General features: G+C 37.7%; 1 protein-coding gene across 1 annotated transcript in view; it reads right to left on the reverse strand.

Moving 5' to 3' along the window:
- Nucleotides 1-341: 341 nt before the first annotated feature.
- LOC124164947 (putative protein TPRXL) overlaps nt 342-22,723 on the reverse strand; it is a 754,627-nt gene continuing 732,245 nt past the window's right edge. The window contains exons 3-5 of the mRNA XM_046542185.1: nt 10,764-10,865; nt 3,079-3,289; nt 342-358 (exon numbers count right to left, since the gene is read on the reverse strand). Of these exons, the coding sequence (XP_046398141.1) occupies nt 342-358; nt 3,079-3,289; nt 10,764-10,865 (330 nt within the window). The remainder of the gene's footprint in view (nt 359-3,078; nt 3,290-10,763; nt 10,866-22,723) is intronic.

Consider the following 22,723-nt stretch of genomic DNA (forward strand, 5'->3'; position numbering starts at 1 on the left):
GTCTCTTCATTAAACATGTACATCTACATCTACATAATACCCTGCGAGCCACCTCTAGGGTGTTTGGCAGGGGGTGATCAATCACCAGCATGCAGCATGCATTTGGACTCCCACATGCACACCACACCGTCCAAAAAACGTCCCGTATAATAACAAACTATACTACTATATGCTGTTAGAAATAGAATATAGAATAGAAATTCAGAAACATGCATTAAGTTTTACATAGGTTAGTAAATGTAATTGAACTCCTTATTTGACCTCCTTTTGAGAGAACCAGTTTTTGAGGTACTTCTTTTTTCCAACTATAATGCAAAAGTATGGTATTTTTATGCCTTGTGTTAGGATGCAAGGTATTCTAAAAAATAATAAAGTAACGTGCATAAATCAATACTTGATTCTTTTGAAGCAACGACAACGCGAGGAAAAAAAAAGTCCTGGGAAAGGTATCAAGATGTCTCATCCAAGTATTATATTGTAGGAAATGTCATGATATTTTTCATCTGAGCAGCGTGCAAGACATTTCCGTAGGGAATGGAATCCAGCTTCGCCTAGCTTATTTTCTTTCCTCTTTCGTAATTACTTCTTTGAGATCTGAAGACGGCCGAAGAACCTCCGCTCATGACGCTTTGTAATAATATAGCCTTCTTTGTGCCTAGCCTCGTGGAAGTCAGGGGATTAATTCAGTAGTATCATATCAAAGAAAAGGAGACTTTATACCTCCATTGAGAGTTCCTCCTTGTTCATCTTCACCACATAATTTTCAATGATTATGGAAACACGACTAGCATATCCGGTACTACTCCGTTGAAACATGAGAGAATGCGTAGAGGATCGTTAAGAATGAAAAAATTAATATTTCATACTCTACTCTCAAGTGGAAAATAGGCGAGATTCTGTCATTCATAAATAGATAGTACGTCTTGTTTTTATTCCTTCAATTTACTAACTTCTTTTAGAGGTATTTATTGAGTTACCTTCCCCATGCTATAACTTTATAAACAAAAAAGAAAAAAATACTGAAATTTCTGTTCACTTACTCGCGAATCGAAACCATCAGGCGTGACTTCAAGTAATTTTATATTCTATGAGAGTATACTGGTGACAGTACGCACGTTTCAAACTGACGCATAATTACGAACCACGGTGTGTCAGTGTGGAACTTACCAGGTGAATTTTATTTTCCTCTGTTGTAGTTGTTCAAAGTAAAACCGCAAGTGTTAAACACTTTTGAGTTTGCGTAAAATTATGGTGCAGTACTGAAATAAATATTATCGGTGCCGATTTGAGGTGAAATGAAATATTGTTTCTGCGTCAGCATATTTTCATCCACGTAGAAAACTGTTCAAACCCCAAAATGTGTACACCTTTATAAAAATATTCTCCTTTGGTACCGGCGGACATAAATATTTTTTTAAATCTCTAATCGCGTACTTTTCCCTGAATTCCTTTGGGGAGATTGGAGCACGACGAGGATATGGATCTCCGCTGTGGGCAGTATTTTTTTGGTCCCCAAGTAACCTCAATTTTCCACGAAGGCTTTCGCAGCGTTTTTTTCCGAAATGAGCAGGCGGGTTTTCATGAGTCGTCCTCCTGACCATTTTGCACGGGTGCTGGACCAAGGACGCATGCCCTGCACACTGGATCGAACGTCACTCGCGCCAAACAACACGTGGTGGGTTCCCAAAAACTTGCTCGCCTTTAATTTAACCTTGATGCACATTCAAAATAAATGCAGCGCTCGTGACATTGCGGAATATAATGTAGTGTAAAAAAATACTTAAAAGATGTTCATTTTTGGTGCTAAGCCGTGCTCAGCGTTTTATCCAAGTATTTTTTTTTCGTGTATATTCAGTGGTGACGAAACTTCTTTGGGCTATTTTACCGCAGTAACTGCACTGCAACTCGTTGACTGATGAGGAAAAGGTCGCTGTAAAATTGCAAAAATTACTGCAGTGTAAATAAAAAAGAAAATTAAGAGATTAAGATGTGTATGAAAACACCTGCTGATCAAAATAATCCGGCGTGAACTCCAGAATGTTTGTATGCTATAGAGAGTGTGCAAGTGATAATTTTTATGCTATATTTAATGAAACAAACAAAATATGAGTATCCATTTTTGCGATAAAAATTTAAAGCTGACGCTACGGTCGAATTTCTTAGTACGTCAAGTATGAGAATTGTACGCGGAATTTTTTAGGAAAATATTAGTCGTTCTAAGAAAGATTTGTAGGTAACGAAGTGATCTCAATTTTTTTAAAGGTTTAAATTCTGGGTCAATATGACCCGATAAGAGTAATTACGTAACTTTAGCTCACGCGACTACTTAAGGGTAAATTAAAACAATATTTGCTTTGCGGAAGGGTTCTTGATTACAAAACAGAGAAAAGAAGAAATGGAACTTCAGAGCATCACACATAAAGAGAAAATCAGTGAATATGAAATGTCAGTGGTATAGTTATTGCCTGAGAAATATAATGGAGGAAAAAACGAAGGTATACCTAAGAAGGCCAAGAGAAAATACGACTTCATTGGGTATATCCATATGGACTTTAAGAAGAAGTACTCCTGGAAAACTGAAGATCTTTGCTTCCGAGACAGAGAAATTTAGGGCTGCAGTATACCCATCAACCTTAGGGTATTAGGATATTATAAATTTTCCGGTGACCATGAAGTATTTTTAGCCGCATGTTTGTAATTACTAACACCACGCCATACACTATTAATGCAGCTCGTAGGCTAATGATAATGTTTCAGAAAATTATATATATTTTCTTTGTCATCTGGCTTGCCTCGTATTTAATTTATAAGGATGGTAGCTTCTTTCCTTAAAAATTGAATATGAGGCATTCCAGCTGGCTTTTTTTTACCATTGAAGCTACCTAAAGCTCCTTTTATTTCTGTCGTTAAAAAATTTGTACATTTTAGTTTGGAGTAATAAATTCATTCATTCAATTAGAATATTAAGAAGAAGAATTGAAAAAATATGAATGGCTATGTTCAATCTAGGCTTCGCGCGTCTCGAAGCCATCGCCATTTCATAGTATCTAGGTGTAGTGCGAAGGAATAGGTACTCACCGACAACTTTGAGCTCGATGAATATGGATGCGGGCGGGTGCGAAGACACTTGACACTCGTAGAGTCCGGCGTCGCGGGGCTGCACGAAGCGGATCTGCAGTCCCCAGTTCTGGAAGGCCGAAGTCGGAGGGGCATTGTGTGTCTGCTGAGAGGATCGACCGCCGTGCGACGACGACCCCGCCGCCGATTTAGGCTTCCGCCTCGGAGGGCCCTGCGTTCACCGCGGAGAAAGAGTTCAATGCTCGATTAGAATAGGTTATTGCATTTTTGGTGAAGGATCGAAGCTGGTGAATCAAAGCATGGAAAAACGGAATTAGTAGATTGTTATTTATCAGAATTAAATTTTTGTACAGGTGCTACGTTATTCTACTATTCGGGGCGCCATTTATTGGCTCCAGAAACGGTTTGAACTCAATGTAGGAAATCCATTCCCTCCAAGTTATATTTTCAACATTAGTTCATCAGTCAACATTAGTTTCAACAACTGGAAGAAGAAAGTGTCAACTAAATCAAATGACATTCTTGTATTGCAATATCAGTGAGATTTGTTTGGCAATTATCAGCATGTCTGTCATGACAAATTTATTTCAGTGCAACATGTAATTATTTCAGAAAAATGCACGTGCGTGTTTAAAAAATATCATTATACAATTAAAGATAAAGAATTTTATCTCAAATGTTAATAAAATTTTCATACCAAGCACATTACGGAAATCAGTGTACTCTTGACAGTATATTACACAAGGTTACTAGGTCACTAATAGGACCTCCCTGACCGGTCTTTCTAGTGACGGGTAAGCCACGTGAAAAATGCTCTAATTTTTCAGGATATGATAATGAATCGCAAGTATTTTCAATGTTGAATCTAGGAAAATGATGGTGAGTCTAACGATAACATAGTCAAATATGATATGCGGGTGAGCGTTGAAAGTGATCTAATTTATTGACCCAGAAAATGTTAATGCGGTATAATAATATAAGTTTGATGCAAATTTTCCATCACCAAAAAAGACCGATCGAATATGAGATAGGCGTTATGTCAATATCAAAGAGGGATAAGAGTTTTAGAAGGGAATTCAAGCATCTTGGAGAAACCCCAAAAAAAAGACTACTGATTCAATTCGCAGGAACCAAGTCGGTCGATCCTCCTTCCATCACATGGACTCCGAAGGCACCGTTGGCATTTGATAGCCATAATTTTTCTTGCATGATAAATGGTGGGCAAATACGGTTGCAGGGTTTTTCTTTCTTCCTCCTTATTTTATTACCATTAATATTTTCAATATTTGTCTGGATTTCTGTTTAAATAGATTTATACTTGATCAAAACCCTAACTTAAGAGTTTCAACCCATCAGGTATGTCTGATGAGTGAGGAAAGGGAAACTAAGCCGTGCAGCCTTACCTTTAGGGAAGAAAGCAACGTGATGCTTCTTATTCCTGACCTACCTTAGGCTGCTTTATGACCAGTAGAAAATAATATGGCAAATATTTTGTGGTCCAAATGTTCAACTCATGTTCTCGGAATATTTTGTCACACTTACTCTGTAAACTTTTAAACCTGAATTTGAGGTTACTAGTCCATGATGCTTCTTTAATTCCATTCGGTGGAATTCAAAAGCAAAGTAGCCTAAAAATCAATCATAGATGCGCGTTGTAAGGATTATAATGCTGTGTATAGCATTAATTCAGTACTTTGTGACGTAGATATAAAATTAAAAAGGCGAATTCAGTTTTAATATTTCCCAATGTCGCTTGGCAGGACTTGTATGTATCTATATCATTACGCCAAAATGCACTGAAATTGATATTATATATTTTTAGCTATTGATGGCCAATATTTTTTAAGAATTCAAGTCTTAAATTTTCGTAAAAATAATTTCTAGAGAAACAGGTTCCTTCGCATTATTGATTACTAAAAGGCCATCTCCACATTTTCTCAATTGATTGAGGTAACAAATGAACAAAACCCGGTAAAATGAATCATTTTAACCGAAATTATTAAATTTACTGAATTATTTTAGCAATGCATCATAATCACGTACACTTGCTAATGCTGTCGTCGTCTTTAAGCCTTCACGTTCGTCGTAAAAAATATCCACACGTGTATATCCTCTGCAAACAGAGCTGGCATAAACCTGGGAAATGGCAACCCTCTTCATCCTCCCACAGAGATTAGGGAGAAGTCGGGCATAAGGTCCCATTATACCTAAATGCCCTCGGATGAGTTCCCGTAAAAATTTGGAGAAATTTGGGGGGAAATGTTTTCCGCATCGCGTAGCCTTCGGAAAAAAGGAACGGTTCACATTTTAATCCCCGCGGGAGGAGTGGAGAAATTAAACAGGAGCATCCCCAGGTTGGCAGTAGCGAAGCGAACATAATATATTCGTGTGACCCCGTTTTTCGGGTTAGCATCTTGTTTTCAGGGCGAGGGGTTTAGGTTGGGGGGGGGGGGGGGGTGGGAGGGTGAGTGGCTCCCAGTGGACAGCAGCCGTGGAAGAGAATTGCTCCGTTTGCGCCACTTGCCTTGCACACACGGGTTTGGCCTACTACTCGGGTTGAAAGTTTGCCGTGTGAGCGCAAGTTGGCGCTGGCCCTGGTGGCGAGATTTTCTATTACGGTTGAGGAATCATAGTTTGTTCTCGTTAGTGGGTCATGAAGAAAGTGAAAAGTTTGTAGAATGTAAACCATGGTGTGTGGAAAAACGGGTTGGCACGCTGGAACAGTAAATTTAAAGCATTTAAATTGATTAATGTAGAGAAAAAGTGTTGAAAAGTCATGGTAACTTCTAACCCTGCAACCTACGATGAGAAAGTTTATGCAGTTAACTGAAGTTTAACAGTGGTAGGTTGGTATTTGGTTTTCATAAGAGATTTGAGCGGGTTAAATAGGCAGAAAAATCGATGAATAATCGGTAGCAACATCATCATAAATTATCAAGTCCCTAATTTATTTGGAATTAGGTAAGCTCATCTGCTACTACCCATGGTCATGCATTTAAAAGACAATTGTCGAAAAGGTACGTTATTCTTGAAAATCTGTCACGGCCTCATTGAAAAAACATTTTTGTTTTCCGTGATTTCATTATGTGCAATGGCTTTGAGGAGAAATATTTCTATGTATCATGGTAATAAATGTATTTGTTTTAATTTATTTTTATGTTTCAATTTTTCATAATTTTCTCAAAGGAACAGACGTTAAAGAAAAGCGTACTTTGACTCATTACTTACGGTATATTCTTTTGTTTTTGGCCGCACCAGCCAGCTGTATGTTTAATTTAAGAGATGGCAACCCCAACACTGGTTCTTACCACAGGGGTGCCTATATTCCACCTTTGTAAAAACTCATGCTTGAGTAACCTATTAAAAATTCATGTACCATAATGTGGAATAAATATATATTATTATATTATTATTATTATAGAAGATAAAATCCATCGGTGTAGTAAGTGAAATCCTTTTTTCCAAATGGAGCGGCTATTTCAAAAACATATTATTCATGGGTTTTCTTCCCTAATTTAGCAAAAGTACAATTCTTTCGTTACTGGCAGACCACCCGGCGTTGCTCAGGAAAGATAGTATCTAGGGAATAAGGAAACTTCACAGAGCATCATTTTTAGGCAAGCTGAACAACAAACTATGGAAACAATTATTATTTCCGTATGACGCGCACGAGATCAGCTTATACCCCGCTCCACAACATTGATCTTAATGTGTGTCCGTACGTGCGTATTAAATGACGTCTTTTGAATACATACCACAGCAAAAAAAGGTTTGCATCTAGAGAACTAATCGGCAAGTGTAGTACCTTTTGAGAAATCTTTTCTCTATTAGCGAGTGAATATGTGTGCCTAGCTGGCAGTATGTCCAACCTCAGTGCGGACGTATGGAAATTCATAGTGGGCAGACAAGCAGACATTCTCTTTTATATTTTCATTATATAAATTCACTCCAGGAGAATTTTATTCCAGCAAACATTTTCTGCTTGAAATTTCTTGCTATTATACAGAATGGGCCAGGAATTAAAGACTAAAGGCCCTGTTACATATTTTTGGTATGATTTATGAAGTGCATAAGAAGCGTCGCCGTCGTGTGAAAAAACAAATGGCCATACTGAGGCTAATGATTGTCAGAAGCAGAACGAATAGAAATCCTATATTGCATATAAATCCAATTCCTATCCTTGGGTGAGTATTAATATTTGCTTTTATGACCATGTTATTTCATTTTGATTTAAATATATAATGCATGGAAATTTGAAGAGTATGTATCCATTTTTATGTCATGCAAAATCTTTTCGAGGAATATCGATCCCAAAATTTTGAAATTAAATCTACCTCTGTGCCCTAGAAAATGAGTGGCTGTATTTGTTTTCCCATGACTGAAGTTTCCCATTGCTTTTATTGCGAGTCTCTCAAATTAATTTCACATTCAGTATTTTATCGCAGTCAGGCATTGCACGGACTATGTTGTGATTTCGAACGTTATTTGGAGTTATCTTCCCTTTTTTTCAATTACGAAATATATTCGCGGGTAAAATAATATTTTTTTGAATGACTGCTCGTCAAATTTTAATGAGCGGTAAAGTTACAATTTGTAAATTTCTAATGGTAAAACAAAGTGTGTATTATACCGAGTCATGAAATGAAGGCTTGATATATATTAAAGGTGACCAAATATGTGAGATCTTAAGTATTTCTAAAATATCTCAATTTTCTCTCTAAATTCCAATCATGATCTCGCTATTCTTCAATTGGTACCTACTTACTTCGCTTTTGACCAAATATGTAAGACCTTAAGTATATCTAAAATATCTCCTTTTTTTTCTCTGAATTCCAATCATTTGCTTGCTATTCGTCAATAGGTACTTCTTTCCTATTTAAAAAAATCCATATCAATATGATCTGCATTGAGTTCTGCTGTGCTTAAACGAGTTGTTAGAGTGAAGAATATTTGTTGAAAATACTATGCCCTGAGCTAATTTTCTCCTTGTGAACCAGATAATAGTAATTTTCATATCTCATAAGATTTCCCGCCAATTTTAATTCCATGGCGTTTATGATGCTGCATTAGCCTCGCGAAGTTCAAACTTCGATCACATACTTTCGAGAAAAATATCTTTTAACTCCTGCAATTTTTTTTTACTTAACGCAATTAAACACCAAATTTAGCAAAATGATAGAATTAGATATTTTTCTTTCACTGAAAGGTAGGAGATACCAGTTATTCGTTTAAATCATACTTGAGACGGAAGACTGTTACACATGACGTCATCATTGATCAGAAGCTTATATAGCAATAGCTATTGGAAGCTTATCAAACCAAGACAGAGATCCTTTTCTGTTCTTCTTCTTGTTTACTTATATTTTTTTCAAAGTCTCTTATTAATATTTGCTAAATATTCGGATACCCCAAAGAATAAGGTTTGAATTTACCTTTACTAAAAGAGGAATCTCCAATATAATAATGGAATTGGTGATAGAAAAAGCAAAATTTTCATTTTCGTCAGCGTATTCAAATTATTTTTGGATCGTACACGATAATATATGTGCCATAGGAATGTATCAGGCCAGTTAGTGATTGAAAGATTAAAAGTTTTAAACCCCAAAATATTAGTTACCTGTTCATGGGTTTCACTTTGTATTGAGAACAAAATTTAACCAGTTACAGTGATTCAATTAAATTTTAGTTCTCATTAGCCGATATTTTCCTCGTCCAATTGTTTCCATTTCTAACACCGGCTGCTGATGGTGATAGGTTTATGTTGCTGTCCCTTTCAAATTTTGTTTTCATGTTAGATTCCGCCTATTCCGCTAGCATCACTGGGCGCTGTTATAAGTAATGTTATGTTCTGCTTTTAATATTGTAATGTACTCAAAGGTGAGCTGCTGGTTTATAGTTATGATTTTTGTATTTTTCACGTAATTGCTCACGATTCTAATATTTCATCCTTTTTCAGATATTTATGTGCATTAAACATCTTTGTAATTGTTAGTCTTGCATGCGTTGTTATCAAACCAAGCCGAAACAGAACAGAACCAGTCGTTTTAGTTGAAGACCTCCTGCTCTCCCTGTGTAATATGGGAGACGGGAGTTTAAAGTTGCTCGGGTACGTTGATGGGTCAAATACATCATGGCTACGGTTGCATTATAATAAATTATTCGTCGTTCCAAGATCATGTGCTAAATTTTGAAGAAGGAAGTAATCAGAAGGATTGAATTTTGTATCTCACACAGACTAATACCATATCCTAATAAGCCACTGAATTCCCATTCATAGAGAATTTTTTTTGCGTTTGAACTGAGAGAATTCTTTTTAGTTATTTAATCGAATACACCTACTTGTCCTTGGTATTGCGACGTATGATGATGGACTTTCTTTTCCGCTATTGCTTTAATTTTTGCTTGGCGGAGGTGAAAAGACCTACGCAACAAGTCTCGAAGAAAATTTGCGTATCCTCATGAAAATGTGTGAATCTCACATAAATGTCGACACAATGGTTTATTTAATATAATAATAAAATATTGAATAGATATTTATGGTACAGAGAAGAAAATTTCATGACCCAAAATTTTCACAATTTTATCTGCTTCCCATTGTTTACTCCTCGTTCCGTCATGCTAATTTAATTACTCAAAATCATTTAAAAATCTGTTGTACTTTTTTTCGTGATAACTTATACCACATCTGTGTCGTTCTTCGGATAAAAAATTATCTCTTGAAAAGAATTTTACAAGAATTTCTCCTAGAAACCGAGGAAATTTCACGTAAAGGGAAGTTCATTGTAACAATCTAAGTTCCTGATTATTCCATTGGCGATAGGTCTAGGTCTTCGCTCAATTTCAAAGTAACGCTCATGAGGACTGATCTTAGGTGGATATTTTTTTGCCGTTTCAGTAACTTTTGTTAAAGTTATATTTTTTCTCTTAAACCAAACTCTCAAACATTAGTCGGAATTTTGTCCTTTCTGATTGCTTCCGAGTGGTAACTAAAGCTCGCTCGGTAGTACGAAAAAGTTTGTAAGATCTCCTGCACAGTTTGTAAAAAAAATGGTATAAATATTTGCTGCTTCTAAATCTTGATTTTTTGGCATGCTTTTAATTATGATCTCATACTAATTAAGATATTACTTTCGCTTCACGCCGTGATATACTATTACCCATCATCATATTTACTGTCGTATTTATTTTTATTATTTGACATTATTGCTAATGTGGTGATGTGCAATATCAATTCCCTTATAGTTATAATTTATTGGATATAAAATGCTAGTGCTTATGTCATGTAGCCTTTTTTTGAATATGTCATGTCCGTCACATGCAATTTGCCTGTGACCTTGAGAATTTTATTTTTTTTCTATTTTAGTTTTCAACACGTCGATGGCATTGGGATATTTGACCTGACAGAGTACCCGAGCAGCCTTCGCATTGCTGTTATTGTGTTTTTTTTTCGACTGGCCGTTGTTATGCGGAGGGATAGAAAACCTCCGTGCATGCTGGCTCCATATGCATGCGCACGCCACGCACTGTCTCACTTGATCGGTTTCTCTGCGGGAGAAGGCGTTCTGCGCGAAGGATGTTGATCCGCTTGTGAAACCCGTGGTCCCCCACAGGAGGAAGCCCTCCTCCCCGCTGTCCTCCTCCCAAGCGCCGTCATCGTCATCGGCCGAGACATCTTGGCCACTCACCTGCAGGTGGCGCGTGTGGACGACGAGGAAGCGGTCATCGCTCGAGTAAGTGGTCAGCCCCACGGTCAGCAGGTGGAAGTCCTTCCTCCGAACCCACGACACCTGCAACGAGAGGAAATTTGGGATCAGTTCCTGTGGTTCAACTAATTTTTATGTAACACACCAAGACCGTAGAAAAAAAAACAATTTATAAGTACTGGTTCGAAAAGGGGTACGCGTCGGGAAGGGTTTTGTTTGCTACGGTAAGTACAAATAAATAACTCGTTAGGATACACATGATAGATAATCTCAGATAATATCAGATGATAGATTTCAAAATGTTGATTGAGGCGCTATCGATAATATCAGGGGAAACAAAAACATTAAAACGTGGTTAACAAAAGAAACACTTATGAAAAGCTCTTATGAAAAGCTTAAACTTAATGAAGAACTTAAGGAAAACTTAAGAAAATACTTAAGATCTGATGAAAAGGGAGAAAAGAAGAGCAGTAGAATGTGCGTGCAGTGAAATGGTGCAATCATAGGAGGACCGACTTTGTTGTCTTTTTTCGTGAGCTATTACATTTTTAAACACATTCTATTATCATAAGCATTTCAAAGATAGAGGAGTCATTTGCATGCATTTTGCTGTAATTCAAATTTGTTTCGTATGGCATATAATGTTTTAAAACTTTTCCCCCGTCTTACATCTACATCGACATAATACCCTCCTACGAGCCACCTCTTGGGTGTTTGGTAGGGGGTGATCAATCACCAGTATGTCAGTCAGCATGTGAATATCAAAAATACATGGTGAGGAAGCCAGTTATATGTTTCCTATACTACCTTGCACTTCAAGGATTTTTCTTGGGACTGATTCCAAAGCTTTCACTTGGGATTGAATCTGAAGCAGACCATAAGACAAGAACGCTGCCGCGCTTCCCTTTCTGTCACTATTTTTTAAGCCATTTCCGTACAGTAAATACGCACAAGCGTTTCTGTTTGAGTTAAGAAATTTTAAGCGAGAGTTAGCCTCACTTAATTTCTCTCTATATTTATTTAGAAGGATATGGTCATTATTTAATAATTCTAATATTGGAAAAACTATGCTAACGTGATAAAAATGTTGATTGGTGGTTGCCGCGTTGGATTCAATAATAATTCATTTTCCCTATGCTATACAAGTCATGCTCACTCTTGGCTGTTGAAACATAAAGTGGAGAGTTGGTGTTGAATAAAAACTTTTGGGCTATGTCGCCGTGTCAATTTTTGGGTGGCCCCAACGTTTCCCGACCGATGCTGGTCCATCCCAGAACCCCTTGAGAAAGCGACCAGCATCGGTCGGGAAATGTTGGGGCCACCCAAAAATTGACGCGGCGACATAGCCCAAAAGCTTTTTGTTCAACATAACGAGTACCCGCGAAAGTTTTAACGAAGAATGAAGAGTCGGTATCACTATAAAGTTCAGAAACACCCGTGTCGGATGATGAAACTCGCTTCCACAACAGTTGTTTCTGTGCCCCAGCAGCAGGGCTGGCGTGTAAGCCTCGCACACGTAATTGAAAGACGAATTCATAGCGCTAAAATCGGTGAATGATATTTTTAAATCCAATTGCCTAATTAGGAAGCATTACATAAATGTCGTCGCATGGGTTATAAAAGTATTTTTCGACATGAAATTATTTGATAAGAAATAGAGTTGCTAGCGTGGAGCTTAAATAAGCTCCGTCGGATGCATTGAAGGCAATATTATTTTTTATTCCAAAGCCGCGATTGATTATAGTTAACTTTAGATAAAAATAACGTGATAAACTATGGAAGTGTTAAAAAATTAATTTGGTGGTAATTTAATGTATGGTAGTGTGCCTCCATTATTTATTACTTTTATGAATTTTTTTGTGTTTAAGTTGCCTGAATTGAGAGAGGCACATATGATGTGGTGTAGATTAGTTAATATTATCAAATTGCTCAAAACTGACTTGCGTTTTATTATTTGTTTTCATTACTATACATATTTTAAGGTATTCTGATTACTAGTAGGTATCTATTTTTATCATTATTAGTCAGCTACTACCTAGTGCGTATTATCATTATCAGTCAGCGGCCATGCGTTTGGGAACTTCCCTTATGAAAACTTTGTCCTGCTATGTACGTTCTACAATCAAAGGATTGTTGCAAGTAGTTCATTACACATAGAGTTTGAGTACATAAATACGTAAATTTTACGTAAAAAATTTTCGGAGCTCCCGATTATTGAGGAGATATCATCCAAGATTTTCTGATATGGTGATGTGACGCATTTCTTCATTTGGTGTATTTATCAGGAAATGTTATTAACTATTTCTTCGAACTTTAGTTAACATGTTAGTTTTACAGGCATCAATTTTTAGGTCTAACATATTTCGCAATTATATTTTTCCGATATTAAAGCTGCTGTATCGATTTATTTCCATTAAATTCTCGTTCGTCAAACAAGGCCATTTGGTTTAACACCCCTTATGAACATATAGTTTCTTTATATTAGATACCCCACATTTTTTCTATCAAATAGCTCTTCCAATATCGCGTCAAGTATTCATTTTCTTCTCGTTTTACTGGCTTTCGTATTTTTTTCCTATCAAGCGGCTGCTTTTCGTGGAAAGCAAGTTTCCTTGTCTGACTCAAAAGGCAGTTTTAATTAGAATGGCATCGATGGGTGAATTCTTTCTGGATGATTCCGATCGATTTCCGACCGATGAAACCCGATGGATTAAGAGAGTCGCTGTGTGTTTGCTCTGCGGGATAAGTCGAGTCCGATGATGTTGACGATATTGGAAATCGCTTTCGCAACCGCTGTTGCCGATTTTGCTATCGAGTGCTTGCCAGCGATCGGAGCTTGATGTTCCATCATGTGTATGCACACCGAAAGTGAAGAGAAGAGTTTGCAAAGACATCCTAAGGGTATAGTGTCCTGCATCTATACTTAACCAGAAAAAATTGAAGTGTTTTTTCTTTCTGCTACATCAACGTATCATTTTTAACGTCAGACGTTTGTTTCGTTCCAAGTCCTCTTTTAATTTCTTAAAGATGATCTAAATTCACTTGAGCTGATGAAGGTGACCGTTTTTTTAGCAACTGGTTAAAAGCCTGTTTGTCTATCTCTTCACTGATAAAAAAAGCTATGGGCGAAATTGGGAATACGTTCTTTTATCTTGTGATACGTGAAATCAACAGACATGAGGCGTTACTTCTAGCATCAAATGCTTTATTGACAAATGATATGGAATATTAACCTTCCAATAACCATTTGATGAAAAATATATGAGTAGCTGATCATTGTGGAATTACATTTGTCGATTTTTAGTGGGACAAGAGTAGGAAGAAAAACCAGTATAGTAGACATCAGTTATATTGCAACAGATGTAGGTAGATAGACAGCAGTGCCAATCGTTTTCAAATTTTTGTAGTATCATATTTAAAAAAAATAGTTTCTCAGCAATAGTAAGTAACTATGTAAAAAGGTGAATATGAAATTTTAAAGACAACATTGCTCAAGAAAATCAATCAATGAAAGAAAATAACAAAAAAAATTATGCAAAATATTCAAAATATCCGTTATTGGTAACGAATTATGCGATAGAAAAATTAAATTTTAATGGCTTCGTCGAAGACTTCTGGTCTTTCAATGGATTGTGGTTTCTGGGATAGTAAATTTGCAGAAAAATCATTGTGCATTGTTATTTAAAGGTTAAAGTCCTTAAAGATGAAAATGATATTCAGTCGCACCCATACGATATTTCCAAAATCCTGTAACATCGTTTGCATTCTAATGCGAGAAAAATTTGCTCAAATAGTGAGATTTGGTTAAAATTAAAATTATTTTGATGTACTTTTTAATAAAAAAATAATTTTAATAAAAATTCGGTTATCTTATTGGAGTTTTGTAGTTAATGTGTCAACTGTGACAGACGCGCTAATGGCTTCCCTTGTTATACGCCACCAAGTGGGGTTGTACACATCTAGTAGCGTTAAGGCACGAGTTGAACAGCCAATGGCGTCGCTTTCTCCGGTGGAGGACGCCGAGAGTGAAAAGGGAAAGCTGAATCTTTTGAACTGAGGAGTTTCTTCCTGAACTAAATTGTATCTCAGGAAACGCGGGTGTGGAAAAGATTGACTGCTCCTGTTGAGATAGATATGCTACGCGTTGCTCAAGGCGCCAATCACTCATAACCACCGAGCTCTCTCCATTCTGAATACATACAGCGAAGAAAAGTACCCCAGACTTCGCTGAAATCGGATGGATCCTATTGGTTATTTTTTCGTCAGTAAGCTTCCGAGCTTTCACTACTTTGAGTGTTTCCACTTCAGTTGCCACTAAAAGAGCGTAGATCTATGAGCACTACGTCTGCCCCATGAAATTGGACACTTAAAAGTCCTTGTTAAGATAGTGGCGCCTCTTCAAAAGCTCGAGTTTTGGTGCCTAAAAAAACGCCGCTGTTGGCAACTTAGAGTTCCGTAAAGCTCCTCAAAGTGGATATTCATAACATGCGTGCATGGGTGCATTCAATGGGAGCCGAATTAGAGGGCGCAGAGCTAAGGATTGGGCAGATAGATACGCATAAGAAGAGTGTTCAAACGGTGTCAAATTCGTCACTTATTAAAGTTGGTTCTACGAAGCAATATTATGTTTTATTTCGTAATTACTGATTTAACAAGGAATTTACTCCCTGAACATATATTGTGATTGGTAATCATATGCCAATGGGTCTAATGAATGCAAAGGTTCTGTATGTCAGAGCTGCTAATTTATCATTTTCCGACAATATAAATAATATGCATTGATAGTATATACCTATGAGTAGGTCCGTTAACATCTGTTTAGAGCCTTATTAAATAATGTCGTTATATTTGCCTACTGTTTAAAATAAATCACGGCCAAAGTTGTTATTGTTGGCATCCAGTTCAAGTCCATTTCCTGACGAGTATTTTTGAGTCCCGCTACGACTTCTTTCTTTTATCAGCCTTCTTTATGAAAGCAAACTCGTCGCCCATCTGTCGATAGTAATTTTCGTAGCCAGTACTTCGGGCATAGATATAATAATTTGCAATAGCATTGAATTCATTTCCTGGAGGTAGATATCAGAGAATAATTTATTAATGCCACGATGTAGCCTTTCCATAGGGCAATGTGTTACGGTCGATGACCTTTCATTGCAACGAATCCAATCGTAGCATGATCAAAGGCCATCTCCGTGTAGGACTCCTTCCAAAAATAGGGTAATTGGCTAACTAACCTTTTATTCCTTTTCCTTTTCCTATTCCTTTGCCAGTAAAAGGAGGAGATGGATCTCCGGGTACATTTGCATGCAAATTTGACGCATGACGTAGTCTACTGGGAAACTCCCGTGTGTCCCGAAGTCGCTCACGCATCTTCCCAAGGGAAAACAACCCTTATGAATGAGGCACTGGCCATCGGTCTCCACCGGCCTTGGGTATGTTCACCTCGCAGACTCGTAGGCCGTATAAATATGCTCCTATGGTAAGCTTTTCCATTCTTAACTTGAAAATAACCACAAAAGCTCAAATTAATTGGAAAAATTTAGTTTTGAACTACAAAAATCCATAATTTTCGACAATTTTACAAGTGAAATTAAACTTACAAGTAAACTTTCAAACGATCGATTCCTTCGCGGAGTAACCCTTCTCTGTTAAAGATACAACATTATCTGATGCAGAAAATAAGATTTTTCCTTTGATATTAAAGATAAAATACATGATTTTGTATTTCCTGTACCTACATGACTTGAGGACGCCGCGTAAAATAACATTATTGAATTTTTCGTACATTTTACGGTATTTTTTATGGCTATCTAATTATATTAACGACTATGTATTTTTTAAATTCCATGAGTAATTTTTAAAATCGTAACCTTCGGGTACTAAAAACAATTCGATTTTTTTTTACCTTTCTCCTTCTAAAATTATTGAAAGCTGCGATTTAGATGGCTAGGACTGTTCTACTTAGAGATGCGACTAATGATATCGAGTCTATCAATGCCTATCCGAAAACTACATATTCCAGTTGCCAATTCGATAAAAAAGTTGTCGACTAAACAGAAAGGTACTCTAGTCTTCGCTGTAATGGATTGAAACTGGAATACGATCTGTTTTTTTCGGTCATTATTACAAGGTAGGCCGTAGCATACAGAAAAGGTAAATTTTCTCCACTCTCGGCCATTGTAGATGAAAAAGTTTCCACACGGATAGTGGGAGTGCATGAGGTAACGGAAAATATGGCTAAATGGTACTCCCGAGAAATATAGGCGCGCTCGTAATCACGAACTCGCAGCTACAAAAATCTGGCCCGACATGCCCGCTCTTTCTTATCGAACGGGTATGAAGCCATAAATCCGGTCACTTGAAATGCCCTCTTTAATAAATCGCCAGTTTTAGGGGCGACCGCAGCGCGACGAGCGGCGATAATTTGGACCACAGAATGGAACAGTGGAAGAGGCAGTGGAGGGGATGCCTGCGCGGTGATTAATTGCGGGGTCCTCTGGCGGGAGGTTTGGAGAACTACCGCACGAAGGAGTGCGACCGGAAGAAGACGGTCTTACGCCACCGGGCGTCCCTTATGTAAACCTATAGGCCCTCCATCTGATGGATGGTGATTGAAACTCCTACCTCCTCCGTCACTCTAACCAAGGGGGCTGCATAGAGGAAGCCCAATTCCATACCATAGAGGGCTGATTCCTGCTGCAACATCGGTCGCATTTTAATCGATTTTCAAAAATGTCCGCAGCGCGGCGATCAGTACAATCCGATCCACTTTTCTATAATATTTTACTGTATCATGTTTGTAATTGCGAGGATTAGGATTGAGCTTCTACGAATTTGATGGATCAAAAATGACGAAACGACTTTGTTTTCTTCCACGGATTTATTTTCTTGGTACGACATATTTAACCTCAAGTGGTCATTTTCAAGTACTTAAAATTACCTCTTTTACTTGAAAATGACCTCTTGATGTTGAAAAATGTCGTGCCAAGAAAATAAACCCGTGGTAGAAAAAGAAGTCGTTTTGTCACTTGTGAACTTCAGCTTCCACGAAGTTGAGCCGGAAGCCATTGAATTGATAGATCACATCATCATATATATAATCTGTTAAAACAGCTGATTATTACTTATTTCCCCATAAAACTCTTATCCATTTGTCCGTCAGCGACGCAAGTGGCGACTTTTGTAAACCCATTTAAATGCGCGGTGGTTGTCAACGCTTTTGAAGCCGACTTAAGGATCCTCTTTTGTTATATTCGTGACCTTCAAACTTATTTGCAACCACGATGTTGCACTCAACGTTGCCAAATCCGCTATCAATGACACATCGTGTACCCTTCTAATTATAGTTTTGCATGAGCTGCCAGATTTGTAATAGTATAAATGTTAAAACCGTGTTCTTGAAATATGTGAATGTATTACCTAAACCAAATGTTAATCTGCTTAAACGAAGCTGTCTTTTCTTGGGATCAAAAATTTACGATAGTTAGCCAAAAAAATCAAAGTCAGTTACAACATATACACCTTTCTGAAGAATGTGGAACTCTGGCTATTTATCAGCAAAAATATTTTAGGGGATATATTATTGGAGTATTTTCAAACCATATTCCTTTCTAAAATTTCAAATTTCAAATTCTTTCATTCATTTTTATTTCATATTTGTAATACATCAAAATTTCCTCTGTCACACATTTAGCTATACAACAATATGCTCAGTATTACGATATCATTTCTGAAGGTGGACCCTTGAACAGGCCATATCCTCTAGGGTCACCTAAGGCTCCAAAATTGTTTTTTCTTCTTCTATAATATTTAAATGTATAAATTGCTTAAGGAGCAATGAATATATTGTTATATTATTTTTATTATTACCATTATAGACCGAAAATTAGGTGATTATATATTTTAAGAGCTGTAATTCTTTTTTGTCGTATACGCATTGCAGTGCGGAAACATAAACTCTGATGAAGAGGGACAAAGAAAAGAATTAATATTGAAGATGTGGGTTTGGAGGATAATAGAGAAGACATAATATACGCATTGGAATTGACCAGGAAGTGCGGGGGATTGTGGGTAAGACGACGTTTAGATGAAATAGATGAAACAGAGGGTTTGAATACGGAGAGAGAGTAATGAGAGAATATGTTTTGATGATAGAATTGCTTTAATAGCTATTTTAACAAAGAATGCCGCTTGAGGCTGTTGTAACTCCGTTTTTGCCGTTTACGTACAGCATCGTTTCATTCATCATGATGTGCGCTTCGCGAACTAGGGCAGTTTTTTAAATGCAATTTACTCAACACTTTATTTTACAAAGACAATTTATACTTATAAGAATTATATTAAGACTTGTTCGAACAATATATCAGCATGATTTAAGTCCTGCGCTCCCGCTAAGTTAATTGTGCTTTTATAAACTCTATAAAATTTATTCTTACACCAATTTATTTAAACCCAGGCCCTAATTTATTGAAAATTTTCATAATATTAACATTCCAATTTAAACGAGAAAATAGCTTTATAACATTAAAGTATTAAGTCACTTCATTTTATTCACACTGTCTTCTTAAGTCTAGCGAAAAATAATATGCCGTAATGGATATTAAGTTTCATGTAACTATAAAAATGACCTCATATCGGGTATGAAATCAAGTGGGTATCTATTTTTCCAGCCTTTATATCAACTCACCAACCTGTCTGTTTGTTTGTCTGTTTGTCTGGTACAAATCTTGTAACTCAAATTTGACTCACTTCCTGTGAAGCAAAAACGCTGAAATTTTGCACACTTCTTCATTTCCGATGACAATACATGAAAATATAACTTTTTCTCTCCAACCCCCCTTTAACCACCCCCCAGTCAACCTATAGCCCCCCTATACGTCACTTTTGGTTTTTCGGGGTCACTGAGTTTTTTTGCTTTGTGTCATATATAAACGTTGCTCATCCCCTGTAATCTAAATATAAAGGCTGGTTTTAAAAAAAAAATTTTTATAAGAGCTTATTCCACCTCATTTATACCCTGGATAATTGTTACACACAACAGAAATAAATTATAATAATGTTTTCGGTAGTCACTCTATAGTTTTCGAATTAAATTCCCGAATATCTTCACACGCTAAATAAACCGTAGAAAAAATTGTCTGTCCATTTCCTTATAAGGCTTTTGGTGGAATTTGGTGTAACACAGGTGGAAACCGAAACATTTCACGCGGTAGAATCGTATGCAACGACTCGACTTGGTGACGCAGTATTGTCGAGAGTGCAACCTAGAGGAAATTGCAGAGTATAAGAAGCCAGTGCCACCTAGTGAGTTCACCAACACTTTCTCTAACCCTCCACGTGGCGTTGATGTGCTCTTCCGCTCTGTTCTTCCGCCCATTCCACTTATGTTCCACCTCCCGTACACTATGACGTCCCCCGTTCATGTCCTCGAGCGGCAAAGTTGTCGCTGGATCTCCACCGTGCGTATCCCCGCGACCTAGACGCTTGTCACTCTTGTCTTCCCCGGAATCAGAAACATCTTGCCAGGCAGGTGGATGGGGAGGAAGAGGGGTATGGTACATAAGAGGAGCGAGATGTTATCTGACGACGGGCACCGCGCGCGCCTCCGACTTCTCCTGGCAGATGGCAGCCCGCTCGTTCGCCCCAGATGTCATATAGGGGTACCTACACCACCCGCGCCGACATCTCTACAATCAAGGCTCATCTCTCCTTCACTAGCTCGTACTATCCTCAACTCGTGCTTCCTCTCACGATTATTAATCTCGACTGCTTTGGCGGTGCCCGTTACTTTCAACCCGTGCCCACTCATGGCTGGGTGCATGACCCATCGTATTCGGCTGCGCTAATGGCCACATTTAGCGGTGTGGCCTTATATTTTCTCCTGCGTCGTGGTGCGCAGCGCCAACAGTCAGTGGTCCAATTTGACTTTTTTCTTGTGAGGTATTCTCCTCTGCTAATTTCATAATGCATGCAGAGTTAGCATCTATGCGATGTGTCTTCAGATAGTAAAGGGAGTTTTAGATTTTCGAAAAAAAACTATCTTCTGCGTTGATGTTGTCACCTTCAAAATAGTCCCTATTAGTTATCCATTAGATTGTATGTTTAGAACCATTTATTTCACTTTTTCCACGTATTCATCGGTTCGTGATTTCCTGGGCCGTCCGTCATCTTGAATGTCTTTCCGACCACTTCGGAAACGCTAATACTATTCGTAAAATCTTTTTTATCTCATAACAGACTCATCATAAGCACTTCTTAATATTGTACACACTTTTTTACACTTTTCTTGCTGATCATTATTTGATTTGCAATCATTATTTTTTTGATTTATATTAATAAACCAAAATCGCCGAGCTCACAAAAATACGCCGAACCTTAACGGCTGTTACAGGCAAAGTAACAATGAATACAGCTGAAAATGTTTTGCTTCATGGGTATGTACCTATTTCAACAAAATTATAAAGTTCCCTTTATTCCCTTCCAACGACTTTGATATGTTTACTTTTCATAATCATTTCAAGTTTACGCCTGTAATCATTATATCAATGCTCTCCCAAATGGCATATATCTGGGTGATATTTATCCATAACCTCAAACCAGTCATCCGGTCGGATCCCGAGTGAGTAGGTGTGTGTTCAACATGTGATGCTCGCAGTTGAAGATGGGAAAACCTTCACTGGTTACTCTGCTACACACCAATGGAGCGAGTCTTTGAGTCTTCGGATCTGCCTTTCCGATCCAATTACTTCTCATGCACCTTTCTCCTCTTCTCCGTCTTCGGATAATCCTTCCGCCTTCATCCTTGAGGATCTCTGCCATTAATTCGCCTTCGTGCGAAATGGAGCCCTGCCTTCGCTTTCACTACCCATCTAACGCGCCGCCGCATTCATTTGTTTTCCTTCCACTTCCGTCCAACTCACTTTACCTCTACACATGTCTCAATAGCATCCAATTTCTACGTATCATCCCTTATAATGCCCGCGTTGTTCCCAGTGATGAACACGCTTCGCCTGATCTCTTCCTTTCGATTCACTCGCTCCAAGGATATCGCCAGTTACCTGAACGGGCTCTTGCTAAAGAGATATTCCTCCTCTGTTGAGGCTTGGTTCTATGCTTGAGATGAATTTATTACGCTGAACGAAGAAATGGGATTCCGAGTGAATCGTGTTTTAAGCACGGTGCGTACGCAACCCTACTTCGCTGTCTGCATAAGCAGCCCAAAGCTTCTTGACACCGAGTTAAACATGCGAGGGTGAATTGCCTCTTTTAAATTTAACAACTTCATATGCTACTTCAGTTTCATTTGAAGTTATGTCCTAATAGAATTAAAGGTATCTTACTTTTCAGTGGCTAATTGTATCTTCTCTAATACGAGGGTGAATTACCTCCTTTAAATTTAACAACTTCATAACCTACTTTAGTTTCATTTGAAGTTATGTTCTAATAGAATTAAAGATATCTTACTTTTCAGTGACTAATTGTATCTTCTGTCTACCATAAGTCATGAAAAAATCATCGTAAGGATATCACCAGTTACCTGAACGGGCTCTTGCTAAAGAGATATTCCTCCTCTGTTGAGGCTTCGCTCTTTCCTTGAGATGGATTTATTACGCTAAACGAAGAAATGGGATTCCGAGTGAATCGTGTTCTAAGCACGGTTCGTATGCAACCCTACCTCGCGGTCTACATAACCAATCCTAAGTTTTTCGACGCCGAGTTAAATATACTAGGGTGAAACACATCTTCATTTAATCAGCTAATACACTAGTTCAGTTTCATGTGAAGCTGAAGCCTTATAATATTAACAAAATGCTTCTATTTGTTGGATTATTGTATCTTCTGTCGGCCAAAAATCATAAAATGTTCTTCGAGCGGCTAGAGTTTCTCTTCTCTTCATGCTGTATCTAATTTTAAGCTTTCAAAGAGTGTAAATAATTGTTTTT

The sequence above is a fragment of the Ischnura elegans genome, chromosome 9 (genome assembly GCF_921293095.1).
Source record: "Ischnura elegans chromosome 9, ioIscEleg1.1, whole genome shotgun sequence".
Lineage (NCBI taxonomy): Eukaryota > Metazoa > Arthropoda > Insecta > Odonata > Coenagrionidae > Ischnura > Ischnura elegans.